This window comes from Saccopteryx bilineata, chromosome 5, assembly GCF_036850765.1.
Source record: "Saccopteryx bilineata isolate mSacBil1 chromosome 5, mSacBil1_pri_phased_curated, whole genome shotgun sequence".
NCBI lineage: Eukaryota > Metazoa > Chordata > Mammalia > Chiroptera > Emballonuridae > Saccopteryx > Saccopteryx bilineata.
In genome coordinates, this window is record NC_089494.1 from 172,627,483 (window position 1) to 172,653,408 (window position 25,926).

At 43.9% G+C, this 25,926-nt stretch overlaps 1 protein-coding gene across 2 annotated transcripts in view; it reads left to right on the forward strand.

The window, feature by feature from the left end:
• The first annotated feature begins 304 nt into the window (after window positions 1–304).
• The window catches only part of PAPSS1 (3'-phosphoadenosine 5'-phosphosulfate synthase 1), a 125,161-nt gene continuing 99,539 nt past the window's right edge, over window positions 305–25,926 (forward strand). The window contains exons 1-3 of one of the 2 annotated variants that reach the window (XM_066280942.1): window positions 305–447; window positions 6,193–6,338; window positions 22,157–22,271. In XM_066280942.1, coding sequence (XP_066137039.1) covers window positions 22,160–22,271 — 112 coding nt within the window. In that variant the 5' untranslated portion in view covers window positions 305–447; window positions 6,193–6,338; window positions 22,157–22,159. The remainder of the gene's footprint in view (window positions 448–6,192; window positions 6,339–22,156; window positions 22,272–25,926) is intronic. The other variant, XM_066280941.1, reaches the window with a different exon arrangement.

Below are 25,926 nucleotides of genomic sequence, written 5' to 3' on the forward strand. Positions count from 1 at the left end.
TGGCTGAAAACACCAGGAGCCACTCTCCCGCGCATGCGTGGTGCAGAGCAGCTGACCCAGAGAGGCCTGGGTGTTCCACCTTTATCTTCCCAGGTCCTGTCCGTTCTTCAGAATTAAGAGGGAGGAGCGTCGTGGACACTGTAAGTTCCGCCCTCAGTCGTCCCCAGTCTCTTGCCTTCTGCTTCGTCCTTCCCCGCATACCTCTGCTCGCGACCTGTTTGAGAAACACGACCAACACGACAGCGACGGAGTCGCGAGCACGAGCGTACGTCAGCGCGCCCCGCCCCGGCGCCAGAGGCCCCGCCTCCCGCGCGCCCCGCCCCCCGGCTCCCTCCTCCTGCTGGCCTCCCGGCGCTTAGCGCCTGTGTCCCCGCGCGCTCTGCGGCCATGGAGGTGCCCGGGAGCCTGTGCAAGAAAGTCAAGCTGAGCAACGACGCGCAGAACTGGGTGAGTGGGGCCAGAGTGGGCTGGAAGACCCCGACTGCAGCTGGTTCCGGAGCCGGTGCCTCCCTTCCGCCGCCTCTGCATCTTCCTTATGCGCCGGGAATGGGTACCCGAGGCCGCGGCGCCTTGCAGTTGGGGTGATGGGTGGTGCCCGGAGGAGTGGTGCGGCGGGGGTCTGGGGCCGAGCTGTGCGTGCGGTCCGACCCACCTTATTGGGAAGAACGCCCCTTCTCCGGTTCCTCGGCTCAGATGAGACCTCGAGTTAGTCGTTCCGGAGAGAGCTGGAGGCTGCTGAAACCTGCACCCTGGACGGGTTTGCTGTCTGCATCCCCTGGAGTGGCGTGAAGGTCTGCAGCGGGGCCAAGGCGGGTGTCTTCAGTGTGTTGCTGGTTTTTCTTGGCTCTGCCAGTGTAGTTACCCCAGGTTTGGGTCCATTTCCAAGCCTTTCCATTGCTGAGTTTCAGTGTGAAGGGAGAGTACCCAACAATGTCGCTATTCATGAGTTGAGGCAGCCCTGAACTGAGCTTCTTTGTGGCTCAGTGTTAAATTGGAATGTCCAACACATGACATGGAGTTTTAAGACTCGATTCCTGGAGGCAGAAAAGAGTGGGAAGACTAATGGTTTATAACGTTTAGCAACGACTCCCATTTGGCAATGATAGGTGGTGTGTCCTCATTTGGGTTGTTTCCTTCCTTATTCTTTGATATGAGGCAGTCTTAATCTAAGATCGTCAGTGCCCTTGAGGTGGGGGAGTGGGGAGGTAGTGTCGAACTTGGCAGTCTGGAAAGGTGCTGGCTTTAGCTTTAGGTGGACATTTTTATTTCACAGTAAAACAAACGCAGGGGGCTTAAATGCAACCTTGCAAATCATTACCCTTGGTGAGTCAAGGGGAAAAAAAGCCATTTCAAGCAAATGTTTATTTGCAGTCATTCATTTACAATACCTGTAGCTAAGGATTCTTATCTGGTTCTTTTCTCCTTTTAGTTATTATCTCTTCTTTAGGTTTTAAGGGGAGAAAAGTAAAGTTGAATTAGAACATTGGAAAGAACAAGGCACTTCTGGCCTGGTCTCTGGTACCAGCTTTGCCGTTTACTAGTGTATGATCTTGAGGAAAATAACTTTACTTCTTTTAAATGTCAGCTGACTAAAGAAGGGTAAAATAGTTCACAAGGTTATTTGAGGAGTAAAGAAGATAATGAATTTGAAAGTGCAATGAAGCCACTGCCATGAAACTATTGCTGTTGTTACCCTGAGTATTTCCTGGTTAGGAAAATAAGGGGCTAAATTAAGGTATTTAAAGGTAATTTCAATTACACTGTCTGTTGCTGATTTATTTACCATTCCATTTGCCAAATAAACGTGTATTCTTGTAGGAATCTGTACCAGAAATGGAAAAGATGAAAAATGAGGGATTAAGTGTTTGCATTCTGTTGCTCACGGCCTGATTGGGGTTGTAAATAACTTTGCCTAGTGATGAGTTTGCCATTATGACCACAGCGAGTGGTGTAAGGTTTTTTTTTTTCCTTCCAGTTTGAAGGAGGGGTTAATTTAACTTGGGTGTTTTGGGAGCATTTATGGAGGAGAAATGTGCTCAGACTTCTGAGCTGAGGGAATAAGGGCTGGGAATAAGAATAATTGTTTTTTTATTCCAGGATCAGCTTAGAGTTTTCTCTGGAGAGTTTTTGTTGAGGAGTAGAGATAAATTCCATAGGGTGGGGCTAGGTTATGCAATTGTTAATGTTTGCCTCAGAGTTAAGACTTGATTCTGTGGGAGATTTTTTTTTTTTTTTAACAGAGAGAGAGGAAGAGGGAGAGACAGAGACAGGAAGGGAAGAAGATGAGAAGCATCAATTTCTAGTTGCATCACTTTCATTGTTCATTGATTGCTTCTCATACATGCATTGGCGGCTCTAGCCAAGCCAATGACACCTTGCTCAAGCCAGTGAACTTTGGGCTAAAGCTAGTGACCATGGTATAGTGTCCATGATCCCAGTGCTCAAGCTGGTGAGCCTGTGCTCAAACTGGATAAACACACACTCAAGTCAGAGACCTCGAGGTTTCAAACCTGGGTCCTCAGCATCCCAGGTTGATGCTCTTAAGTGTTGCACTACCACCTTCAGGTTCTGTGGGAGATTTTTTTTTTTTTTTTTTGTATTTTTCTGAAGCTGGAAACAGGGAGAGACGGTCAGACAGACTCCCGCATGCGCCTGACCGGGATCCACCCGGCACGCCCACCAGGGGCGACACTCTGCTCACCAGGGAGCGATGCTCTGCCCCTCCGGGGCATCGCTCTGTCGCGACCAGAGCCACTCTAGCGCCTGGGGCAGAGGCCAAGGAGCCTTCCCCAGCGCCCGGGCCATCTTTGCTCCAATGGAGCCTTGGCTGCGGGAGGGGAAGAGAGAGACCGAGAGGAAGGAGAGGGGGAGGGGTGGAGAAGCAGATGGGCGCTTCTCCTGTGTTCCCTGGCCGGGAATCGAACCCGGGACTTCTGCACACCAGGCCGATGCTCTACCACTGAGCCAACCGGCCAGGGCTCTGTGGGAGATTTTTGATGGGGCTAGAATTTTTAATTTTCTGGACTTTGTTAGCCTTTCTTTGCCCCAGTAGGGAACACCCACCATGTTTCCCTGTTACTTATTACATCAATGGATAGACAACAAATGTGGAGAAGCCATACACCTTTAATGTTCCCAGTTCATGATAAAACTGGTGTTCCAGGAAGACTGGTTGCTGGACAATTAGATATTGTTCCAGATGTGGAAGCCCTGGAAAACAGACAGGGTTATAGTGAGGTTTAAATAAATTATAGGCATACTGCATTTTATTGTGCTTCACAGATTATTGTGCTTTCATCAACATGGCTCAGCTGATGGTTACCATTATTAGCAAGAAGGTTTTTTTAAAAAATTAAGGTGTGTAATTTTTTTTTAGACATAATGCTAGTGCACACTAATAGACTATGGTATAGTGTAAAAATAATTTTTTTTGTGTGCCCTGGCCGATTGACTCAGCGGTAGAAAGTCGACCCGGTATGTGGAAGCCCCGGATTCGATTCCCAGTCAGGGCACACAGGAGAAGCACCCATCTGCTTCTCCACCCCTCCCCCTCTCTTTCCTCTCTCTCTCTCTCTCTCTCTTCCCCTCCCGCAATAGCCAAGGCCCCATTGGAGCAAAGTTGGCCAGGGTGCTGAGGATGGCTCCATGGCCTTTGCCTCAGGGGCTAGAATGGCTCCGGCCCCAATGGAGCTACACTGCATATGAGCAGAGCATCGCCCCCTGCTGGGCATGCCAGGTGGATCTTGATCAGGCTCATGCGGGACTCTGTCTGACTGCCTCCCTGCTTCTAACTTCAGAAAAATACAAAAATAAAAAAAATTTTTTTTTTGTGGACTGGAAGACCAAAAATTTCTGTGACTTGCTCTGTTGCAGTGGTCTGGACCCGAACCTGCAATATTTCTGATGTATGGCTGTAACAATTGGAAGCATGGCTGGCACATGCCTTTGTTCCACGTGTTGGGATGCAGTGGTAAAAACACAAAAATGTGTTTTGCTCTCATGGATATAAACAAACAAATAAATGAATGACATAATTTTCCCTTTTACCAGTTTTATCTTTTCTGAACAATTTGCTCCTTATACTGGACACAGCATGTTGCCAAGGCCAAGCAAAAGTCCAATCTCTTCTTTGGAACATTGATCTGACTGTTGTCAGGGACATCTACTGATTGATCTTCCTACCCTAGGAGCCAGGAAGATGCTGCTGGAATAATTGCCCAAAGAGGAAAACTGGACTTTTACTAAGAAAGGACTCTCAATGTTGACTAGTAACAGTAGTTACAGTGATAGTAAGGTCTAGATCTGCGTTGTCCAATCTGGTAGCGACTAGCCACCTGTGGCAACTAAAATTTAGTTAAAATTAAATAAAATTGAAAAATTCTTTTCCATAGTTTCACTAGCCACCTTTTGAGTGCTGCATTGCCTCTTGTGGCTAGTGGCCACTATATTGCACCATGTGGTACAGGTCATTTTCAGGATCTCAGAATGATTCTGTTGGACAGAGCAGGTTTAGATAGTCACTTTGGGATGGATGTCAACATTTTTTCTATTCATCTATGTATTTTGTATTTATATTTTATTTATACTTTCTTCCCAGGGCAAGGAAATGTCAAGAGGTAGTGGCTACTATCACAGTTTTAGGCATTTCCTAGCCCTGGCTTCTGGCAGGGTACCCATCAGTGTTAGCGTCTGGTATAGTTGCTCCCCTCTATTTGAAATAGGAAAGCCTCCCCAGCCTGGCTTTGTTGACATTGACTTTTGAGTAGTTCTATATTCCAGTGGTTCTCAACTCGGTAAAATGTTGCCCCCCCACTCCATGGCCTTGTGCAGGATCTGAAGACTTTTTTGGTTATTACAGGTGTGTGTGTGGGGGGGTGGAGACTGGAGGGGTGTGCTTCAGGCACGTAGTGGGCAGAGGCCAAGGATGCCGCTAATCATCCTGCAGTGTGCCAGGCAGCCCCACACAGATTATCTGGGCCGGAAAGTTCTTGTTTCTGAAGTTGAGAAATCCTGTTCTGCTCTTGGCTTTTAGTTAGAAAAATGGAGAAAAGTTATGGAAATTTGATATGCAAAAGTAGTAATTTAAAATAAAATACAGTGCTCTTCCTTCTGGGAGCATGCCTGCACCTTCCCCTTCCTCCTCTTTTTCTCCCCCACGTGTGTTTTCCTTGCCTCTTTTTTCTTCTGAGCTCTAGTCTAAGGGACCCTCTGAGACTTGCAGCCGGGGAGCAGTGGGCAGCGGCAGCTTGTCCTGGACTAAGCCCCTTTTCTTTGACTTTCCTCCTGCATGGCCAATAAATTTGTCCTTTACTTGCAGCTAAATAAATAAATAAAAAATAAAATCCAGTTGATAATAGAATTTTTTTTTTTTTGGGTGTTTACTTAAATGGTAATCAGTTTATGTGAAATATCCTTTCCTAAGAACACGGCTCTTTACGAATTTTTTTTTTTTTTTTTTTTTTGTCGAGAGAGAGACAGACAGATAGGGAGCCAGACAGGAAGGGAAAGAGATAAGAAGCATCATCTCATAGTTGTGGAACCTTAGTTGTTTGATTGCTTTTTCATGTGCCTTGACTGGGGACTGCAGCCGAGCCATTGACCCCTTGCTCAAGCCAGTGACCTTGGGCTCAAGCCATGACCCTGCACTCAAGCTGGTGAGCCTTTGTTCAAGCTGGCTGAGCCAGTGCTCAAGCTGCCGACCTTGGGGTTTCAAACCTGGGTCCTCTGTGTACCAGGCCAATGCTCTATCTACTGTGCTACCACCTGGTCAGGCTCCAAAGACGTTTTTTAAAAAAAACTTTAATTTACTGATTTAAAAGAGAAAGAGGGGGGGGGGAGGGGGGAAAGAGAGAAAGATAAATATTGATTTAATGTTCCATTTATTTTTGCATTCATTGGTTGATACTTGTATGTGTCCTGATTGGGGATTGGACCCACAACCTTATCATATCAGGATGGCACTCTAGAAAACTGAGCTAACTGGCCCAAATAAGTTTTAAGTGAGTAACAATAGTGGAAATATTAGACATTATTGTATAAAAGTCCATTTTCTAACTTTAGATGAATGCAGCCATTATTCAGGTTCCTTTCTTTTATTCTTCTCACTAGTTTCTTTGCTGTTTCATCCTCTTCCTTTGTGTTTCTCTCTTTTGTGTTAAATGTACAATTCAGTATGTTTTTGTGTATTCACAGAGTTGCGCAACCATCACCAGTATTTAGTTTGCGAACATTTTCCTCACCCCCAATGGAAACCCTGTACCCATGAGCAGTCTTTCCCTGTCTTCCTGCTTCCTCACCTGCAGCCCCCGACAGCAGATAATATACTCTCTGTTTTCAAGGTTAGTTCCTGTTGTAGCATGTCTCAGTATTTCATCTCTTTATAGAGTTGATTAATATTCCATTGTGTGGATATACCACTTTTTGTTCATTCCTCAGTTGACAGGCATTTGAGCTGTTTCTACTCTTTGGCTATTAAAAATAATGCTTCTGTGAACATTTGTGTGCAAGTGTTTCTGTGTGCTGTCATGCTTATAATAGTTAATTTCAACTTTTGAGGTAGACATTTGTGTATTTTTGGATGCCTAGCCTCTGAAGTCCCTTCATGTGTGGGGACTGCCCTGCTGTCACTATGGTGGAGGCATGGGTCTGTCACAGTGTAATGATCTCTTTATTTCTTTCTTTTCTTTTCTTTTTTTTTTTTTGTGACAGAGATAGAGGGAAAGATAGGGACAGACAGGAAGGGAGAGAAATAAGAAGCATCAATTCTTCGTTGTGGCACCTTAGGCGTTACAGCAGAGCGAGTGACCCCTTGCTCAAGCCAGTTATCATGGGCTCAAGCTGGTGAGCCTTGCTCAAGCCGGCAACCTCGGGGTTTCGAACCTGGGTCCTGCACGTCCCAGTTTGATGCTCTATCCACTGTGCCACCACCTGGTCAGGCTGTAATGATTTCTTTATCTTTGTAGTTGGTGAACCATTTTCTTCTTTTATCTAGAAGGGATCAGTTAACAGTACTGAGTAAGTGAATGAACAGGTAGTTCCAGACACATTTCTGACTTCTGGGAATCTCTTAGGGCTAGGCTTCCCCCCGGAGGCTGTCCAAGGCCCTTCTATTGAAGGTATTCATATTAAAAAAATTTTATTAAGTAAATATTTAAATATATTTTTAATCTTTAAAATAAAATAGTTGTGGAGACAAAATATAATTGCAAAGCACGCATGACAGTTGATGGCGCTCAGGTAAGCATGCTGGTGACTTAGTTCCGATTCAGGAGGTTTGGAGTAGGGCCCGAGATTTGCTTCCTCAGGCTGTGGTCACAGGTTTGAGTGCAGCCTTCTCAACCTCTGGGAATGTATGATTTTCACTTTTGCTGTTTGGCTTGCTAATGTTCAAAATACTGATTTCAATGATCAGTAAACAAAGGTTTCAGTTATCAATAACTCTGAACTAAGGGTTTCTTCTCATTGTATATTACCATCTCTTCAGTTTTATCCAAGTTACGTCTTGGGACATGAAAGTAATGTGCCCATTACCATTTCAGGGGTTTTCTTTGGAGGGAGACGCTGTTTAGCAGTCAGTTTGAAGTAGATCGTGGGATGGTTGATAGAAGTGAAAGTCCAGAATAATGCTCGGTATTTGGTGTATGCTCTGTGTCTTTACAAATTTCACTTAAAAATGCTGAGTTCTTTATAAAGTCAAAATTGTCACAAAGCATGAAATTCTCTAAATGGCATCATAGGAAAAGTTAATTTGCTCCACAGGGAAGTGCTAAATAATAAAACAGCTCATGTGGAAATTAAAGTGGGTCAAAAAGGAGCACAGGTCCGCTTTGTGTGGGTGATGAGGGCAGAGTTTTGTAAAATCTGTAGAAAAGGTACAGCATGAATATCAGAGACTATGTGACTTTGGCCTAGCAACAGGACTGAAATCAGTCCCAAATGTGGAGTGAGTGAATTCTTTCTTTCTTTCTTTTTTTTTTTTAAGCAAGAAAGAGAAAGGGACAGACAGGAAGAGAGAGATGAGATGTATCAATTGTAGTTGTGACACTTTAGTTATTCATTGAATGCTTTTTTAAAAAAAAATTCATTTTAGAGAGGGGAGAGAGAGAGAGAGAGAGAGAGAGAAGGGGGAGGAGCAGGAAACATCAACTCATATGTGCCTTGACCAGGAAAGCCCAGGGTTTTGAACCGGTGACCTCAGAGTTCCAGGTTGATGCTTTATCCAGTGCACCACCACAGGCTAGGCTCATTGATTGCTTTCCCATATACATCTTGATGTGGGGGCAGCTCCAGCTGAGCCAACAACCTTGGGCTCAAGCCAGTGGCCACCATCGGGTCATGTCTATGATGCTACGCTCAAGCTAATGACCTTGGGATTTTGAACCTGGGTCTTCAGTGTCCCAGGTTGACACTCTGTCTACTGTGCCATTGCTTGGTCAGGCAGGAGTAAAGTCTTTTGAAGTGAATTATCCCATTTCTGGTAGACTTAAGGTTTCTGAATGTCAGTCATCATTTCATTTACGTTATATGGAGAACATAAATCATACTTTAAAATGAATGCCTTGTATCTAACTTTTTGTGAGTACTGGCTAGGCACAAGAAGAAAGTGTGGGCATTGGAAATAACAAAGAACTGTAACTCAGAGTGCTTGACTTGCCTTCCAAGCAAATCAAAATATATATGCACAAAAAGACACCTGAAAGTTTAAGACAGTCCATAAATAACAAATGATATGGGCACTAAATGTTGCAGGGTCTATAACATGTAACTAAGCCAGTGAAGACTGAGAATAGGAATGTAGAGTCAGAAGGGAATACTAACTTACCATATTTCCCCATGTATAAAACGCTCCCATGTATAAAATGCACCTTAATTTTGGGGCCCGAAATTTGAAAAAAGATGTATTACATAAAGTTGTCTTATACATTGGGAAATATAGTAACTCCTTCTTGCTCCTTAGTGAGTCATTCATGCTATATTTTCCTGGCAGAGTTATAGTAAGGATTTGTCTAGAAAGGGTGGAAAGGAATGAAAGGGGAAGGGGAGGAAGATTGCATATGGAAGTGACCTTTTGATGCTTCATGAAAAGTTCAGGCATATTCCCACCCCCTTGCAGTTCCACTAGTTTTAAAAAGTGCTTTTTGATTTACTCTAAAAATCAAATGGGAGGGAGAAGAATGTGACACATGCTTTTTTAAAAAGTTTATTTTTTTATTTGAAAAATATCAAACATATTTAAACAATATGCCTTCTTATGCCCAGACTGCCATATTTGCTGCCAGAAATTTTTGTAGGGGCATTTTTTTTTATAGTGATTAAAACAAAAGAACTATGCTTGTTTATATTTTCTTTCAGCCATATCCTCAGTAGTTTATAGCTTGTCAGATAATTTTTATACATTCTACTCAATTTACTAGGGCAAGCAGAAGAATCATAGAAGGCTAAAATGAATCAAAGTTCATCAGGTACATGCTTCTTCTCGCCCCAAGCATAGTAACTTGGAGAAAAAGTCCCCAAAGAAAACGACCCAGTCAAACCTGTTGTGCAAGTGAAGGGAACTGACTTGTAAGCAACCTCCTGGTGCTTCCACATATCTCTTCCTCAGCTCCCTTCCTGGGCAGCCTGGCTGGGAGCAAAACAAGATGAGATGTCGCTGTTTCCCAAGAGATGCAGGTGTCTATATTTGAAACCTTGTTTTTTGTTCAAGATATTGGAAGTGCAGAGCTAGAAAGTTATGTTTGTTGCATCAGCTTATTGCAAAGAAATGATCAGGAGACCCTTTACATAACTTTCAGAAGTGATTATTGAACAAATGAATATATCACTTTTTTTTTTTTTGTATTTTTCTGAAGCTGGAAGCGGGGAGAGACAGACAGACTCCCGCATGCGCCTGACTGGGATCCACCGGGCACGCCCACCAGGGGGCGACGCTCTGCCCACCAGGGGGCGATGCTCTGCCCCTCCGGGGCAGAGGCCGAGGAGCCATCCCCAGTGCCCGGGCCATCTTTGCTCCAATGGAGCTTCACTGCGGGAGGGGAAGAGAGAGACAGAGAGGAAGGAGAGGGGGAGGGGTGGAGAAGCAGATGGGCGCTTCTCCTGTGTGCCCTGCCGGTAATCGAACCCGGGACCCCTGCACGCCAGGCCGACGCTCTACCACTGAGCCAACCGGCCAGGGCTATATCACTTTTTTTGAAATACATCTGTTAATGAGATGATTATTGGGGTGGGTGTAGTGGCTTTTGTGCTATGCTTATTAAAAGAATTGTTCAATTGTTCTTTTGGTCCCAGAGGATTTTCCACTGAGGGCAGTGAAAGACACTTTTTTCCGGCACATAGTGGGGGAAGTATAGAAAGAGATGCTGAACCTTATACACCTCTCAAGCAGACTCTGAGAAAAGACTACCTCTGGAAGTTGAAGAGCTGGATGGAAGTATTTTCTTTTACAGAGCCTATGCTTACATCCCTGCAAGTGTGTTTGTTCCTCACTGTGAAGACCTTTGGGCCAAACTCTAGCCTTGGGTGGATTCATTTCTGTTACCTGCCTGAACCTGTGGCTGTTGAAAACATGGTCACAGTGACTGATCTTGCTTTAAATTTATGGTCATTGACGTCACATGAGCGCTTCAGGCTGCCCAGTCATTCCGGATTCCCTAGTCACTTTTCTACTTTGTGTTTAATGGTCCCTCTGGATGGTGCTTCCCATGGGGCTCTTTCCTTTTTTTTATACAATGGGGCAAAGACAGTGTCTTTAACAAACTATGTTAAAAAAACCGTTGGGAAGACAGGACAGATACATAAAACAAAACACAACAAAAAACAAATCATCCACTCACACCACACACAAAAACAAACCCAAAATGAATCAAAGACCCAAATATAAGACCTAAAACCATTAAAACTGCTAGAAGAAAACATAGGCAGCATACTCTCCTGTGGTGTTGCTCCTAGCGATATTTTTTTGATACATCTATCTCCTCGGTAAGGGAAGCAAAAGAAAAAAAATAAACAAATGGGACCACATCAAACTAAAGTTTTTGCACAGCAAAGGAAACAGTCAACAAAAGGAAAAGACAACTACTGAATGGGAGAAGATGCCCCCCAATGATACTTCCAGTAAGGGTCCATATCCAACATATACAAGGAACTCACACAACTTGACATAAGAAGATAAAATAATGGGCAGAGGACCCGAATAGACAACTCTCCAAAGAGAGCACTCAGATTGCCATCAGACACATGAAAAGATGCTCAACCTCACCTTATCAGGGAAACACAAATCAAAACTACAGTGGGATACCACCCACACTTGTCAGGATGGCTATCATTAAATCAATAAACAACTAGAGTTGGTGAGAATGAGGAGAAAAGGGAACCCCCGTGCATTGCTGGTGGCAATGCCGACTGGGGTAGCCACCATGGAAAACAGAATGCAGATCCCCAGAAACTTCAAAATAGAACTATTGTGTGACCCAAGAATTCCACCTCTGGGTATCCAGGCAAAGAAATCTAAAAACCAATTTAAAAAGATACATGTGCACCTATGCTCATTGCAGCATCATCCACAACAGCCAAGATATGGAAGCAACCCAAATGTCCATTAATAGACGAGTGGACAAAAAAGATGTGGTACATACACACAATGAAACACCACTTAGCCCAGTGGTTCTCAAAGTGTGCGCCAGGGTGCACTGGTGCACCCTAGAAGATTTCCAGGTGTGCCCTATGGTATTCCAGAGAAATATGTGCCTGTTAGGGACCAAAAACCCAAGAGGGTTTTTGGAGTTTAGATTTTTGGAGAACAGAGATGTGGGGAATTGGCTGTAAGCTGACAGTCTGCCCAACCCTCCACCTCACTTGCCTGATTAGGTTGCAAAAGGCTGTTAAGCTGTGGTGCTGGATTGTTTACACTACCCCCCATGTTCCCCGGAAAGACTGGAGGCAAGTTTCTTCTATCCTTTGTTTGGTGTAAAGTTAAGATTTGCCAATGGCCTCACTTTGTCTTATAAATAAAGCAAGATGTGGGTTTTGGGTGTGCTTTGTTCTTGCCAGCAGCAATTACAAGGCCCTCCTGACCCTATATTTTCTTAATTCCGCACTGTTCCCACTTGGGACCTGGAATTACTAGCTGCACTGGTTTGTGGCATGTGCCCAGATATAAAAATAAATATAGTTACTCTATTATACCATTTCATTATGGAAATACCGCTCTTTTTGTTAACACATCATTATTATATTTATTATGAACACATTATTGTATTATTTTTAGATAAATACACTGAAATAAAATGGATAGATTTCTCAAAAAGAAGCTGTAAGGTATTTTTGCCCACCGAGGAAGAAGGAAGGGCGTAGCCACGAAATGTAGAATAGCAAAAACTTTATTTAGTACAGCACATCCCATCTGACGAGGTTCTCTGATCCAGGGGACAGGAGCCAGAGAAGTCACATAGAGGAAACCATGTGGGGGAAATTTAAAGGGATCGTTTAGGGTGGTCGAGGTAATATGATCGTTTAGGGTGGTCGAAATTTCACTGGCTGACAGATGGTCGCTCTTTTTCAAAGGACTCCTGGGAAGTTTCTTTTGGCGTGCATGGGTGTAGGTGGTTCCAGCTGAAGTTTCTGGGTCTGGTTCCTCACGTGACCTTCCCCCATTGCACACCGACCTTACATTCCGACCTTTTATGTTAGATAGAGGTGCTGCTATTCATCTGGCTACTTCCTGCTGGTTAGGGGTGCCATGGGGAGGGGAGGTCAGAAAGTGGTGGCTTTGAGGAGAGTCGTGTATATGGGTGTAGGAACATCTGTTTGACCGTGACTCAAGAAACTTCATGGATGTGGTCCTGTAAGAATTAAAAAAAAGAGGAGCAAATATGAGTAATATGCTGATAATTAGAAGAGGCCCTAGGATAGAGGCAGTCCAGGTGAGGATGGGTGGCTGCCATCAGGGAATAAGTGGGTTGTAGGAGGAGAGATTCTTGCTCAGTTTCTCTTGCAGACGGTTGAGGACATTGATGCATTCTTCCATTGGGCCAGTCTCATTGAACAGCATTACTCCCTGCTTTAGCTCACTCTGGATGCAGGTTCCCGGTGGGAGGGACAGGAGCAACAGGAGGGTCTGCGGGGCCCAACCTTTTGGTGAGCCAGAGACGGGTAGGGCCCAGTGGTTCTGACTGCCAGCAGTCCTGCATGGGGGCATGCTTGAGGCGAGAGACATGGTTAGAAATGAGGGTAGTATTGATTATGGGGAAAGCCCTTGGTAGTGAGGAATGGTAGGAGTAAGTGGGAAGATGTTGTCAGCTGGATAGTGGCTCCGAGACTTTGTAGAATGTCCTGACCCAGGAGGGGTACAGGGCATGATGGCATAACTAAGAACGAATGCGAAAAGGGGATTCCGTCCGAACTGCATGTTAGGGGTGGTGTGTGAAGAGGAAAAGAAGGGGTCCCATCCATTCCCATAACTGAGACCTGTGGGAACTAGAGGTCCAGAATGTGATGGCAAAACAGAGAAGGTAGCCCCCGTGTCCACAAGAAATGAGATGGACTTACCCTCTACCTGCAGCATTATCCGGGGGTTGGCAAGAGTGATGGGGGTCTTCGAGTCTGGGCCATGTCAGTCATCCATGAGACCAAGAAGTTCAAGCAGTGGGCCCGCCTGGCTGGCTTGGCCTCTCATTTGGGTGGCTCATCCTCTGTGTGGAGGCGCTGAGAAAGGGCCTGTTACCCAAAAGGGGCAATCGCTCTGCCAGTGATTGGGCTGCTTGCAGTCAGGGCAAGGCTCGGGGCAGCCGCGGGCAGGGGCACTGTTGGGACCAGTAGCTCTCCTTGCTGCATTTAAAGCAAGCTCCTGGTGGGGTTCCACTTTGCGGCTTGGACTTGGGTTGGGCGCCTCCTGTGCCTTGCCCCTGTTGCTCTGCTGGCCTCAGGGCTGCCACAAGAATGTGGATTTGGAGCGTTACCTTCTGCTGCATGCGGGCCTGGTTAGTAGCCTCGGCCTTTTTCTACTAGCCGTGACCATTAAAAACTTTAAAATATATATATATATATATATATTTTGTATTTTTCCGAAGCTGGAAACGGGAGGCAGACAGACTCCCGCATGCGCCCAACCGGGATCCACTCGGCATGCCCACCAGGGGGCGATGCTCTGCCCATCTTGGGGCATCGCTCTGTTGCAATCAGAGCCATTCTAGCGCCTGAGGCAGAGGCCACAGAGCCATCCTCAGCGCCCGGGCAAACTTTGCTCCAGTGGGGCCTTGGCTGCGGGAGGGGAAGAGAGAGACAGAGAGGAAGGAGAAGGGGAAGGGTGGAGAAACAGATGGGTGCTTCTCCTGTGTGCCCTGGCTGGGAATCGAACCCGGGACTCCTGCACGCCAGGCCAACACTCTACCACTGAGCCAACCGGCCAGGGCCGACCATTAAAAACTTTAAATGCCATGTTCACAGGTCTCAGATATGGATATGGGTTTGGGGGTGAGAATAAGAGTAGGGGGGCTCCTGGGGAGCCCGGCACCCAGATCCAGCCAGAAACGCTGGAGCCAGAGGCAGGACAGAGTCAGGCCTTCCTGCAAGAAGACCGAGGTTGGGCCATGGGGTCAGGAGCCCTGCAAATCGCTGTGAGGGCCAATGGCTGAGCAGAGGGTGGGCTGACGGAGGAGGGGCTTAAGAACACAGTGGAGAAGGGAGGGGCCCCTGGCCAGCAGGGGAGGAGAAAGAGGGACTGGTATTTGCAGGTGCATGAGAAACAGGATTCCGGGAAGGGAGGAGTCCAATAGGACGGAGGGAGCCGTGCAGGAGGGGAAGAGAGTTGGGGGTCGGCTAAGGAGGAAAGATCAGGAGTGGAGGTTTCTCTGGCCAAAAAGGGCCTGTGCCGTGTAGCAGGCAGCACAGAGATTAGGATGGGAGTGCAAATACTAGAAGCCTTGAATGTAAGGGATCTCCAACCAGTTCCCAGTTCTTTTGGCGATAGTTAAATTGGTGAGGATGTTAAAATTGAAAGTCCCTTCAGATGGTCACCTGGTTCAGTTATCCAGTGGGTTCTGTGGCCTGGCCACAGCAGAGAAGAAGAACAGTTTCTTCTTCTTTAGGGAGGAAGAGATTCTGGATAAGGCAACTTCAGGAGTGTTTTTGAGTCAGGTTTAGATTCTTATGCCTTCCATGGCCACCCTTAGTTCTCGGAGTGGTCAGAGATAAGAATTGGTGTCCCACAACCCAAGCTCTGGCCACTGGATGGTTAAGTAGAGTGGAAGTGACCAGGACATCTCCACGGGCACACACACACTTGGAACGAAAAGAGGTCCCTGATGCAGCTGCAATTACGGACAGGGTGTCTTGGCGGAAAGAACTGAGTGGAAGCTGGAGGCAGGGGACTTACTGCACTGTGTACTGAAGTGGGTGGGAAGTCAGAGATCCTGGTTCTTTTTCGGAAGGGAAGGGGAGAGTAGCAGCCCCAGCGGGCTTCAACTCCTCCCGGGTTTTGGCACCAAATGTAAGGTATTTTTCCCCGCTGAGGAATAAGGAAGGGCGTAGCCACGAAGTGCGGAATAGCAAAAGCTTTATTTAGTATAGTGCATCCCGCCCGACAGGTTCTCTGGTCTGGGGGACGGGCCAGAGAAGTCGCATGGAGGAAACCGTGTGGGGGAAATTTAAAGGGATCATTTAGGGCGGTCGAGGTAATATGACATGGCGAATTTCACTGGCTGACAGACAGTTGCTATTTTCTAAAGGACCCTGGGAAGTTTCTTTTGGCACGCATGGGTGTGAGCCGTTCCATCTAAAGTTCCCGGGTCTGGTTCCTCACGTGACCTTCCCCCATTGCCCACCGACCTTACAAAAGCATGATATTGAAGAATCCAATTCTGGAAGTGAGCAAAAGTTAAGTGTAAATAAAATAGGACTTGAAGGTTGATGGGTAGAATTTAATTTATAGCATTTTCCATCACTTAACACTGAACAATACGACTGGATTAGAGACCCATTCATGGGAGCTTCAAGTGATTTTGGTTTAACATTAACAGAAGAAGAAGAACTGGCAGCTATGTCCACTAATAGTGGATTGATGATTAGACATAAGGAATTGTCTCTTGAAGCCTTTTGGATTTCTATAAAAGAAGAATATGTGGCAATATTTAAAAAAGCTTTGAACATTTATTTTACTACAATTTTCAACATCCTATTTATGTGAATTAGGATTTTCTACCCTCAACACAATTAAGAGTAAAAAGAGAGGAATTCTTCATTGTATTGACAAGGAAATGAGAGTTTGCCTTTCAAATATATGCCCAAACATTGAAGAAATCGCTAGGACACATCAGGCTTATGTTTCTCATAAACACAAGAATGAAAAAATTTAACATATTTACTCCGGGACCTGCCAAATCCACTAAATCTTACTAAGAATGTATCTATATATATAAAAAGATAACTTTTTGTCATTTTTAAATTTTTAACCCTTTTTTTACGAATTCTAAAAAGCATAACTCAAAAAATGTAACATGAAAGTTTTTAATGTGAGAATAAATTTAATTTTGTTGTATTTATTTTGTTTAATTACCATAAAAGCACGCTTGAACTTTATATTTTTTCTTTAATATTTGACTTAATTATTATAACATATTTCTCAGAAATTTGTATATAGTGCGCCTATGATTATTTGTAGGATTTTAAATGTGCCCCGACTTCAAAAAGTTTGAGAACCACTGACTTAGCCACAAAGAAGAATGAAATCCTGCTGTTTGTGACAATATGGCTGGGTTTTAGAGGGTATCACGCTGAGCAAAATAAGCCAGATAGTTAAAGACACACCACACGATCTCACCTAAATGTGGAATCTAAAAAATGAACAAACAAAACAGAAACAAACCCATAAGTACAGCAAACAAATTGACGGTTGCCAGGTGGAAGGGGGTTGGAGGAGTTGGCGAAAACAGTGAAAGGGATAAAGAAGTAAAAATTTCTAGTTATTATAGTAGTCATGGGGCCCTGGCCGGTTTGCTCAGTGGATAGAGCGAAGGCTCAGTGTGTGGACATCTGGGTTCAATCCTCAGAGCACACACGAGAAGTGACCATCTGCTTCTCTTCCCCTGCCTCCCCCTTCTCTCTGTCTTCCCCTCTTGCAGCCATTGGCCTTACTGTTTTGAGCATAGGCCCTGGGAGCTGAGAATAGCTTGGTTGGTCTGAGCGTGGGCCTCAGGAGATTAGGATAGCTCCTGAGGTTGCTATTCCAACATTGGCCCCAGACGGGGAGGGGTGGGGGTGGGGGGTGGGGTTGCTGGGTGGATCCGGGTCAGGGTGCATGCAGCAGTCTATCTCCCCGCCTCTCACTTAAAAAAAAAAGTTATGGGGATGCAAAGCACCACTCAGGAAATACAGTCAACAATATTGCACCAACTGTGTATGGTGTCAGATGGATACCACAAATGTTTAATCTCTATGCTGCACACCCGAAATCAATGATATTGTATGCCATCTATAATTAGAAGATAAATGAACTACTTAAAGAAATTAAAGTAAAAGTAGCAAAAACCCATATATAATAATGCTACCAGGGATTCTCCTATTACTTGGCTCCGTTATGAAATCTGAAGAAATCAGTGCTCATATAGGGCTTAAGAAATGAACATATGCAGTAATGAAACTTTGCTTCTCTGTGCTGATCACCAATTAAGATAATGATTTGGGTTGTTCCCATAATGGTTGTCTTAGTCCGTTTGAATTGCTTTGGCAAATTCCCATAGACCAGTTGGCTTATTTATACACAATAGAAATTTCTCATAGTTCTGAAGACTGCAATGTTCAAGATCAGGTGTCTGCAGATTTGGTGTCTAGTGAGGGTGTCCTCGGTGGCTTGTAGATGACTGTTTTTTCCTTGTGTCCTCAAATTGTGAAGGGGTTAGAGCACTTTGTTGTTGTTTCTTACCATTTTTATTTTATGTATTTTTTATTTTTTACTTTAAATATGTTTTTATTTTTTTATTTTATTTATTTATTTTTTTAAAGATTTTATTTATTCATTATAGAGAGGGGAGAGAGAGAGAGAGAGAGAGAGAAGGGGGGGAGGAGCAGGAAGCATCAACTCCCATATGTGCCTTGACTAGGCAAGCCTAGGGTTTTGAACCGGCAACCTCAGCATTTCCAGGTTGACGCTTTATCCACTGCGCCACCACAGGTCAGGCATTTTTTTATTTTTTAATTGCAGTTGACATAAAACATTACACCAGTTTCAGGTGTACAACTCAGTGACCAGATACTATATAACTCACTAGATGATTATCTCCATAAATCTCATTCCCATCTGACACCAGACACAGCTAGCACAATACAATTATACTCCCAATTCTGCACTCTACATCCCTGCAGCTGTTCTGCAATTACCAATTTGTACCTCTCTTTTCCCCCATTCTCCCCCCTCCCATCCCTATCTGGCCACTGCTAAAATACTCTATGTATCTGTGAGTCTCTCTCTGTTCTGCTTGCTCATTTATTAATTTATATATTTTTAAAGTTCAATTATTGATAGATTTGTGTTTATTGTCATTTTATTAAGATTTTTTAATCTTTTTTTTTTCTTAAAGAAGACACTTTAACATTTCATGTAATACTGGTTTGGTGGTGATGAACTACGTTAGCTTTTTCTTGTCTACGAAGCTCTGTATCAGCTGTGCAGGGGCCTGCTTCATAGAGCAGGACTGACTTCAGCAGGGTTCTGGTGTTCCCTGAGTCCACCCCTTGAGTGTGTTGCTTGTAGAGATGGTTGGGTATTGCTTTGATGTGGTCTGAAGCTGTCCACCAGGACAGCTCTTGGTCCTCCTGGGAGGTGCAGGCAAGGTCATCTGCTGCCTGTGTTCCACCCAGGGCCACTCACCGTGAGCTACAAATGGCTGCTCCTTGTGCTGGGCTTGGAGATATTTAGGAGAGGCCAACCTGCAAACCAAGGCTGGCTACTGCCAATGCTGGGCCTGGGGCCACTAGGTGAGAGGAGTGGGGCATAGTGAGGCCAGATGCTGCTTGTTTGAGAGATTTTACTAATGTCTTAAGTATGAGCCAAGACAGACCGTTAATATGGAAAAGCCATTAGAAACAGCTTGGTTGGGACTGTAAGTTGGGTTGGGTGGGGTCTCAGGGAATCACCAGGGCCAGGAGAACAGTGAGAGCCAGGTTGATGGAGATCCTATATGGTACCCACCTGCCAGCTTCATTGGAAGTAGGGCTCAGCAAAGAATCAGTGGCTTCTGCCAGCAGTTCTGTCTGTGAGAAAGCTGTCTCACCAGCTTTTGCCTGCTGCCAGACAACTCAGTTCCTGTCTATCTGTGGTCCCTTTCAAGCTGCTGCCCTAGCCCTGGATCTCAGAGTGAGGGAGTCTGACCGAGTAGGTCTGTATGCGGCCCTTTAAGAGGAGTGCCAGGACTCTAGCAGCCTCATTTTAACCACCACACATGGGTGTGGGACCAGCCCATTCTGCGTCTCTGCCCCTCCTACCAGCCTTGACGTGGCTTCTTTATATCCTTAGTTGAAGGACTTCTGTTCAGCTAGATTTCAGGTGGTTCTGAATGATGGTTTTGCTGTTATTTAGTTGTAATTTTGATGTGGTGGTGGGAGGAGGTGAGTACTACATTCATTAAATGTCCTTTTGGTGCAGCTTTCTCTGTCCACCCTGTCTCAGCATCACTCCTTCTCTGATCTTTCTTTACATCTTTTTCTCTATTTATTTCTTTCCCTCTTTGATATGTGGCCCTGTTTAACTTACTTAACTTATCTTGGTGGTTTTTTCCCCCGTCTCTCCCGTTAGTCCATTGGTTCTCAAACTTGAACTTGCATCTGAATGCCCTAGTGCAGGGGTCCCCAAACTCTTTACACAGGGGGCCAGTTCACTGTCCCTCAGACCGTTGGAGGTCCGCCACAAACAGTGCTCCTCTCACTGACCACCGGTGAAAGAGGTGCCCCTTCCAGAAGTGCGGCGGGGCCGGATAAATGGCCTCAGGGGGCCGCAGTTTGGGGACGCCAGCTAGTGGGTTATAAAACTCAGATTGTTGGGTCCTTGCCCAGTTTCTGCCCTAGTCGACCTAGGGCAAGACCTAGGAATGTGCATTTCTCTCAGTTCCCAGGAGATGCTGAAGATGCCAGTCAAGGGCTGCACTTTGACTTTGCGTTCCTAGTGACCAGGAAGGATGACTAGAAAGCTCCAGGAGGACACTGAGTCTATCGCTCTGTTTCATCAGCACCTGGAAGAATGTAGACATGTATATATTTAGTAAATATTTTTAAAATAATGAATATAATTTTTAAAAAATACAAGCTATAAGTAATATCAAATGCAAATACCCTATTAAAAGAATGCTGACACCTATTTTATAAAGATATAAGTTGTTGCAAAGAGCTATATTTTTGCTCCATTGGAAGAAGACAGTGGAGGCTGTGTAATTTGTTTTTAGGAAAATAACTCTAGTTAAATATAATTTGCCTACCATTTAATTCACCTCCTTAAAATGTACAATTCAGTGGTTTCTACTATATTTACAGTTGTGCAATAATCACCACAATCAATTTTAGAGCATATTAGTCACCTCCTAAAAGAACCCATTGGCAGTGACTCTTAATCCCCCTCTGTCCCAGTCTCCCAGCCTGAAACAACCGCTAATCTCTTTTCTATCTCTATAGATTTGCCTAGTTTGGAAAACTTATATGAATGGAATTACAAAATATGGTCTTTGTGACTGACTTCTTTCACTTCGCATAATGTTTTTGAAGTTCATCCATGTTGTGGCATGTATCAATACTTCATTCCTTCTTAATGCCATATACTATTCCATTGTGTGGATATATCATACAGTTTTGTTTGTTTTTTACTTATCTAATTATCTATTGATGGATATGTTTTGGCTGAACAAAAAAACCCCCAAAATTACATAGGCCTCAAAGGATCTGAATAGACATTTCTAAAAAGAAAAAATACAAATAACAAATAAGCACACTAATAGATGTTCAACACCATTAGTCAACAGAGAAATATAATCAAAACCACAATGAGATACCACTACACATCCAATAGAATAACTAGACTCAAAAGGACAGACAATAAATAGTAAGTGCGACTGAAGATAAGAATTGTCTTTCCAAGCTGGCTGGCTCAGTGGTATAGCATCAGCCGGCGTGTGGATGTCCTGGATTCAATTCCCAGTCAGGACACAAAGGAGAAGCATGTATCTGCTTCTCCACCCCTCCCCCTCTTGCTTGTGTGCGTGTGTGCGTGTGTGTGTGTGTGTGTGTGTGTGTCTGTTTGTCTGTCTCTTCCTGTCCTGCAGCCATGGCTCGGTTGGAGTGAGTTGGCCCCAGCTGCCTCAGGTGCTAAGAGCTCAGTTGCTGAGTAACAGAGCAGATACCCCAGATGGGCAGAGCATTGCCCCCTATTGGGCTTGCTGGATGGATCCCAGTAAGAAAATTTGGGAGAACAACAATTACATTCCACCTATTTTTTTGTGGAATAACTACAAATACTAGAGAGAGAAAGAGAGGGAGAAGTGTTTCATTTTTTTTTTCATTATGCATTTCATAATACCTGCAAACACCGCTGCCAAGTGTGTTCCAGGAGGCCACTCAGATGCCTCCTTCTCAGAGTCCTTTCTTACATACCTGTCTGAAGAGGGATTACCATCCCCTGCTTTTTTCTAGTCTTACCCTGTTTTGTATTTCTACAGTGTTCTTTTCACTATCTGATAGAATTTTTACTAGTTGTCTCCCATAGTGGACTGTAAGCTCAGTGAATGTAGGGACCCTATTTTGTTCACTTCAGGTATTAGTAGAGCCTTGTAAATACAGTTTGAATGACTGACCGAATGAATGAGTAAAAAATGGGCTCTATAGTTGACTAATTACTAGTTATGGAAACTTGGGCAAGTTATTTTACTTTTTTCAGGTTTAACATCTTCATCTGCAACATCTCAATAGTAAGAGTTTCTGTACCCTGAGGTGTCTATTAGGATTAAATTAATTGTGAATATAAAGCATTATACACTGCCAGGTACTCCAAAGAAAAACCAGCTGTTTTAGTCTTTTTCTTTGCTTTTGGTTGTTGCATAGAGTAATGACTACATGCATGCAAGGAATATGTGTTTACCTTTTAAAAGATTCAAGTGAACGAGAATTCTTTTTGTCTTCTTTTTTTCAGGGGATGCAGAGAGCAACTAATGTCACCTATCAAGCTCATCATGTCAGCAGGAACAAGAGAGGTCAAGTGGTGGGGACCAGAGGTGGCTTTCGTGGTTGCACAGTTTGGCTAACAGGTACAGTCAAAAAGAGGTCAACTAGTTTATTTCAGAAACAGTATTATAAACAGCCTTGAACTATAGGTCAGCATATTTAAATTTTGAGCTTCAGTCTTGTAACTGGAGTGTCATAACATATAACTGACAGAGTTGCTTAATAATGTATTTCCTTTTGGTAATTGCTATTGTTCTTTATAGAATTGCTGTTGAAAGAAAGGGATGCATCCTGAAACTACCTTCTAGTTGATAACTACTTTACATTCCTTAGACTTCTGCGTGAAAGGTCTGGATTCTGCCTTTAAGCAGCTATAATTGTGAAACCATATGAAGAGAAAGAGTGAGCAATAGAGATACTCTGTTCCTATCATTCGGCTTTTGTCTCTGATTGGTTCTTATGTTGGTTTTTTTCTTTCCTTTTAAAAAAAAATGTTTACTTATTAATTTCAGTGAAAGAGTAAAGGGAGAGGGAGAGAGAGGGAGAGACAGACAGACAGACAGACAGAACATGTAGCCGTTCCTGCATTTGCCCTGACCGGGGGTCAGACCAGCAACCTCTGGGCTTCAGGATGACGCTCAGACCAGCCGAGCCATCTGCCAGGACAAACACTTTCTTTTTCTTTTTTAAATTTGCTTATTGATTTCACTGAAAGAGGAAGAGAGAGAGAGAGAGAGAGAGAGAGAGAGAGAGAGAGAGAGAGAAAGAATTGTGTTGGTTTTCCCAGAGTTTTTGGGCTTAGTCATAGCGGGCTGGGGACAGGGTAAATTCATGCAGATTTTCAAGGTAGATTTAAAAATGATGGATACTTTTACTCCTAGAAATATTCAATAAATGTGTATTTAAAATTTAGATACAGATTACCAGATTGCCTACTTAAATTTTATACCTTTTTACTCTCCCACCAATAGTGTGGGAAGAGGATTCACTTGCTGTTGTCTCTGACAACATTAGGTACTACCAGCCCTTACAATTTTTGCTGGATGTTAAAAGCATTTCCACTTTGGTTTCAATATTAGACAGCTCTCTTTGTTTCTGTATGAAAGAAGATAGCACTCTCACATCTTCCCATCTCCTCATTCTGCAGACCAGATTGTTATTAAATTGCTCCTTTTTCATTATCCAGGTTTGTAATACTCAACATACTGTTCTCAGATCTTAAATTTCTATAGTCATTAGTATTTGACTTCTAAAAGTAAATTGATTCAAAACTTACCTCACCACCAGTTCTTTTATTAGGGCATGCCCACTCATGACCTCTTTCTTGAGTCAAGTTTTAATTTTCTGTGTTTCATTTGTTAAGTTTGGGTAAGATGGTTTTCCGCTGGGTTCTGAATTATTTTCGAGACTGTCTGTTATGACAGCTTGTCTAATAAAATATATATTTGGTTCACACTCTCTTTGTCTGGAATTCTTAAAACATCATTCCATTGTCTTCCAGTATGAAATCTGTGAGACTAAAATGATCTTTTCCTTTTATTTTTAGGAGCTTTCTTTTTTCATATTGATGCCTGAAGAATTGTTTCTTTTTCTCTATGTATTTCTTTTAGAGGTTTTACCTTTCCCATTTGGCCCTTTATCCTTCTGCGGTTGATCTTTGTGTGTGGTGTGAGGGAAGGACCCATTTGTTTCTCCTTGCGGATCATCAGCTGTTCTGAGAGCACCTGTGGCCGCGGGGTCCCTGGGCTGTCCCTGGGCTGTCCCTGGGCTGTCCCTGGGCTGTCCCTGGGCTGTCCCTGGGCTGACCGGCAGCACCAGCTGTCCTCAGGTTTCCTCCTACCTGGGCACCTGTTCCTGGGTTCTCTGACCCGTTCCACTGCAGTGCTTGTCAGTTCCTCTGTTAATACCACACTGTCTTACTTACTATGTTTTTATAAATCTTGAAATCAGGTGGAGTAAAGTCCTTTTACTTTATTCTTCATCAGGAATAAGACTTTTTTTTTTTTATCTCTGCATACTATAAAATTTTTAACAAGTTTAACCAATTTTACCAAAATGCTGTTGGGATTTAGTTTGGGATTATATTATATATAAAGCTCAATTTGGTGGAAAATTGCCTGACCTGGGGTGGCGCAGTGGATAAAGCACTGACCTGGAATGCCGAGGTCACCGGTCCGAAACCCTGGGCTTGCCTGGTCAAGGCACATACGAGAAGCTACTACTACCTGTTGATGCTTCCTGCTCCTCTCTCTATCTCTCTATCTCTATCCCTATCTCTTTCCCTCCCTCCCCTCCTTTCCTCTCTAAATCAATAAATAAAATCTTTTAAAAATTTGGTGGAAAATTGATCTTTAGAATATTGGATATTGGGTACTCCTTTTCCTGAACGTGATATAATTCCATTTATTATACCACTAATGATGCATATAAATAGTTTATCAGTTTTTGGTTTTTTTTTTTGGTACTTGCTTTATGGACCTGTGTTTTGTATTCAGTTTTCATAAGTGTATATTAAAAAAGAACGTATGTTTCTCTGATGTGTGCAATATTCTGTGTGTGTTCATTTGATCAGGCTTTTTAGTTATGTTGTTAAATCTTCTATGGCCTTCATTGATTTTTTTTGATGATGTTGGAAATGGAAGTCAAATTTCTTTCTTTTCTTGCAATTGGGTATCTTGACTGGGATCTGTTTAGGTAGTAGGTGGTGTGTATGCCATTCTCCTGGAGCATGGTTTGCTTTTTCTCAGATATTATTTCCGGCAAATTTTCTTCTTTTGTATTTTTACATTGGTTACCTGTGCACCTGTTCATGGGTTCTCTGACCCGTTCCACTGGAGTGCTTGTCAATTCCTCTGTTAATAGTATCCCAGGACCGCTGAAGCAAATCACTACAAAGTGGGTGGTTTCTTTTTTTGTTTGTTTGTTTATTCAGTGAGAGGAGGGGAGGCAGAGATAGACTCCCACATGAGCCCTGACTGGGATCCACCTGTCTAGCCCACTAGGGGGTGATGCTCTGCCCATCTGGTCAACTGAGCTTTTCTTAGTGCCTAAAGCGGAGGCCATGAGCCATCTTCAGCACCTGGGGCCAATTTGCTCCAATCAAGCCATGGCTGCAGGAGAGGAAGAAAGAGAGAGAGAGAGAGAGAGAGAGAGAGAGAGAGAGAAGTGAGTTGGAGAAGTAGATGGGCGCTTCTCCTGTGTGCCCTGACAGGAAATTGAACCCGGGACATCCATGTGCCAGGCTGATGCTCTACCACTGAGCAAACCAGCCAGGACCAAAGTGGGTGGTTTCAAACAACAGAATTTTATCCTCTCCTTGTTCTGGAGGCCAAAAGTCTGAGGTCAAGGTGTGGACAGGGCTGGTTCCTTCTGAACGTGCTGAGAGAGAACCTGCCCGTGCCTCTCCTTGCTTGTAGAGGCTGCTGGCAGTCCTGGGGGTCCTTGGCTGGTAGGTGCATTATTTTAATCTCTGCCTGGCTTCACACACCTTCTTCTCTCTTTTGTAGCTGTCTTATAAGGACATAAATTATTGGATTGAGGGTCTATCCTAATCCTGTGTGACTTAATTTTAATTAGGTTATATCCACAAAGACCCTATTTCCAAATCAGGTTACATTCTGAGGTTCCATGTAGTCTTTAATTTTGGGAGGACCTTATTCAAGCCATATGGTTGGTTTCTTATCATACCTTAGTTTTGGATTGTCTCTTATTTTATCTATTGTTTTTCTGTAACTGCTT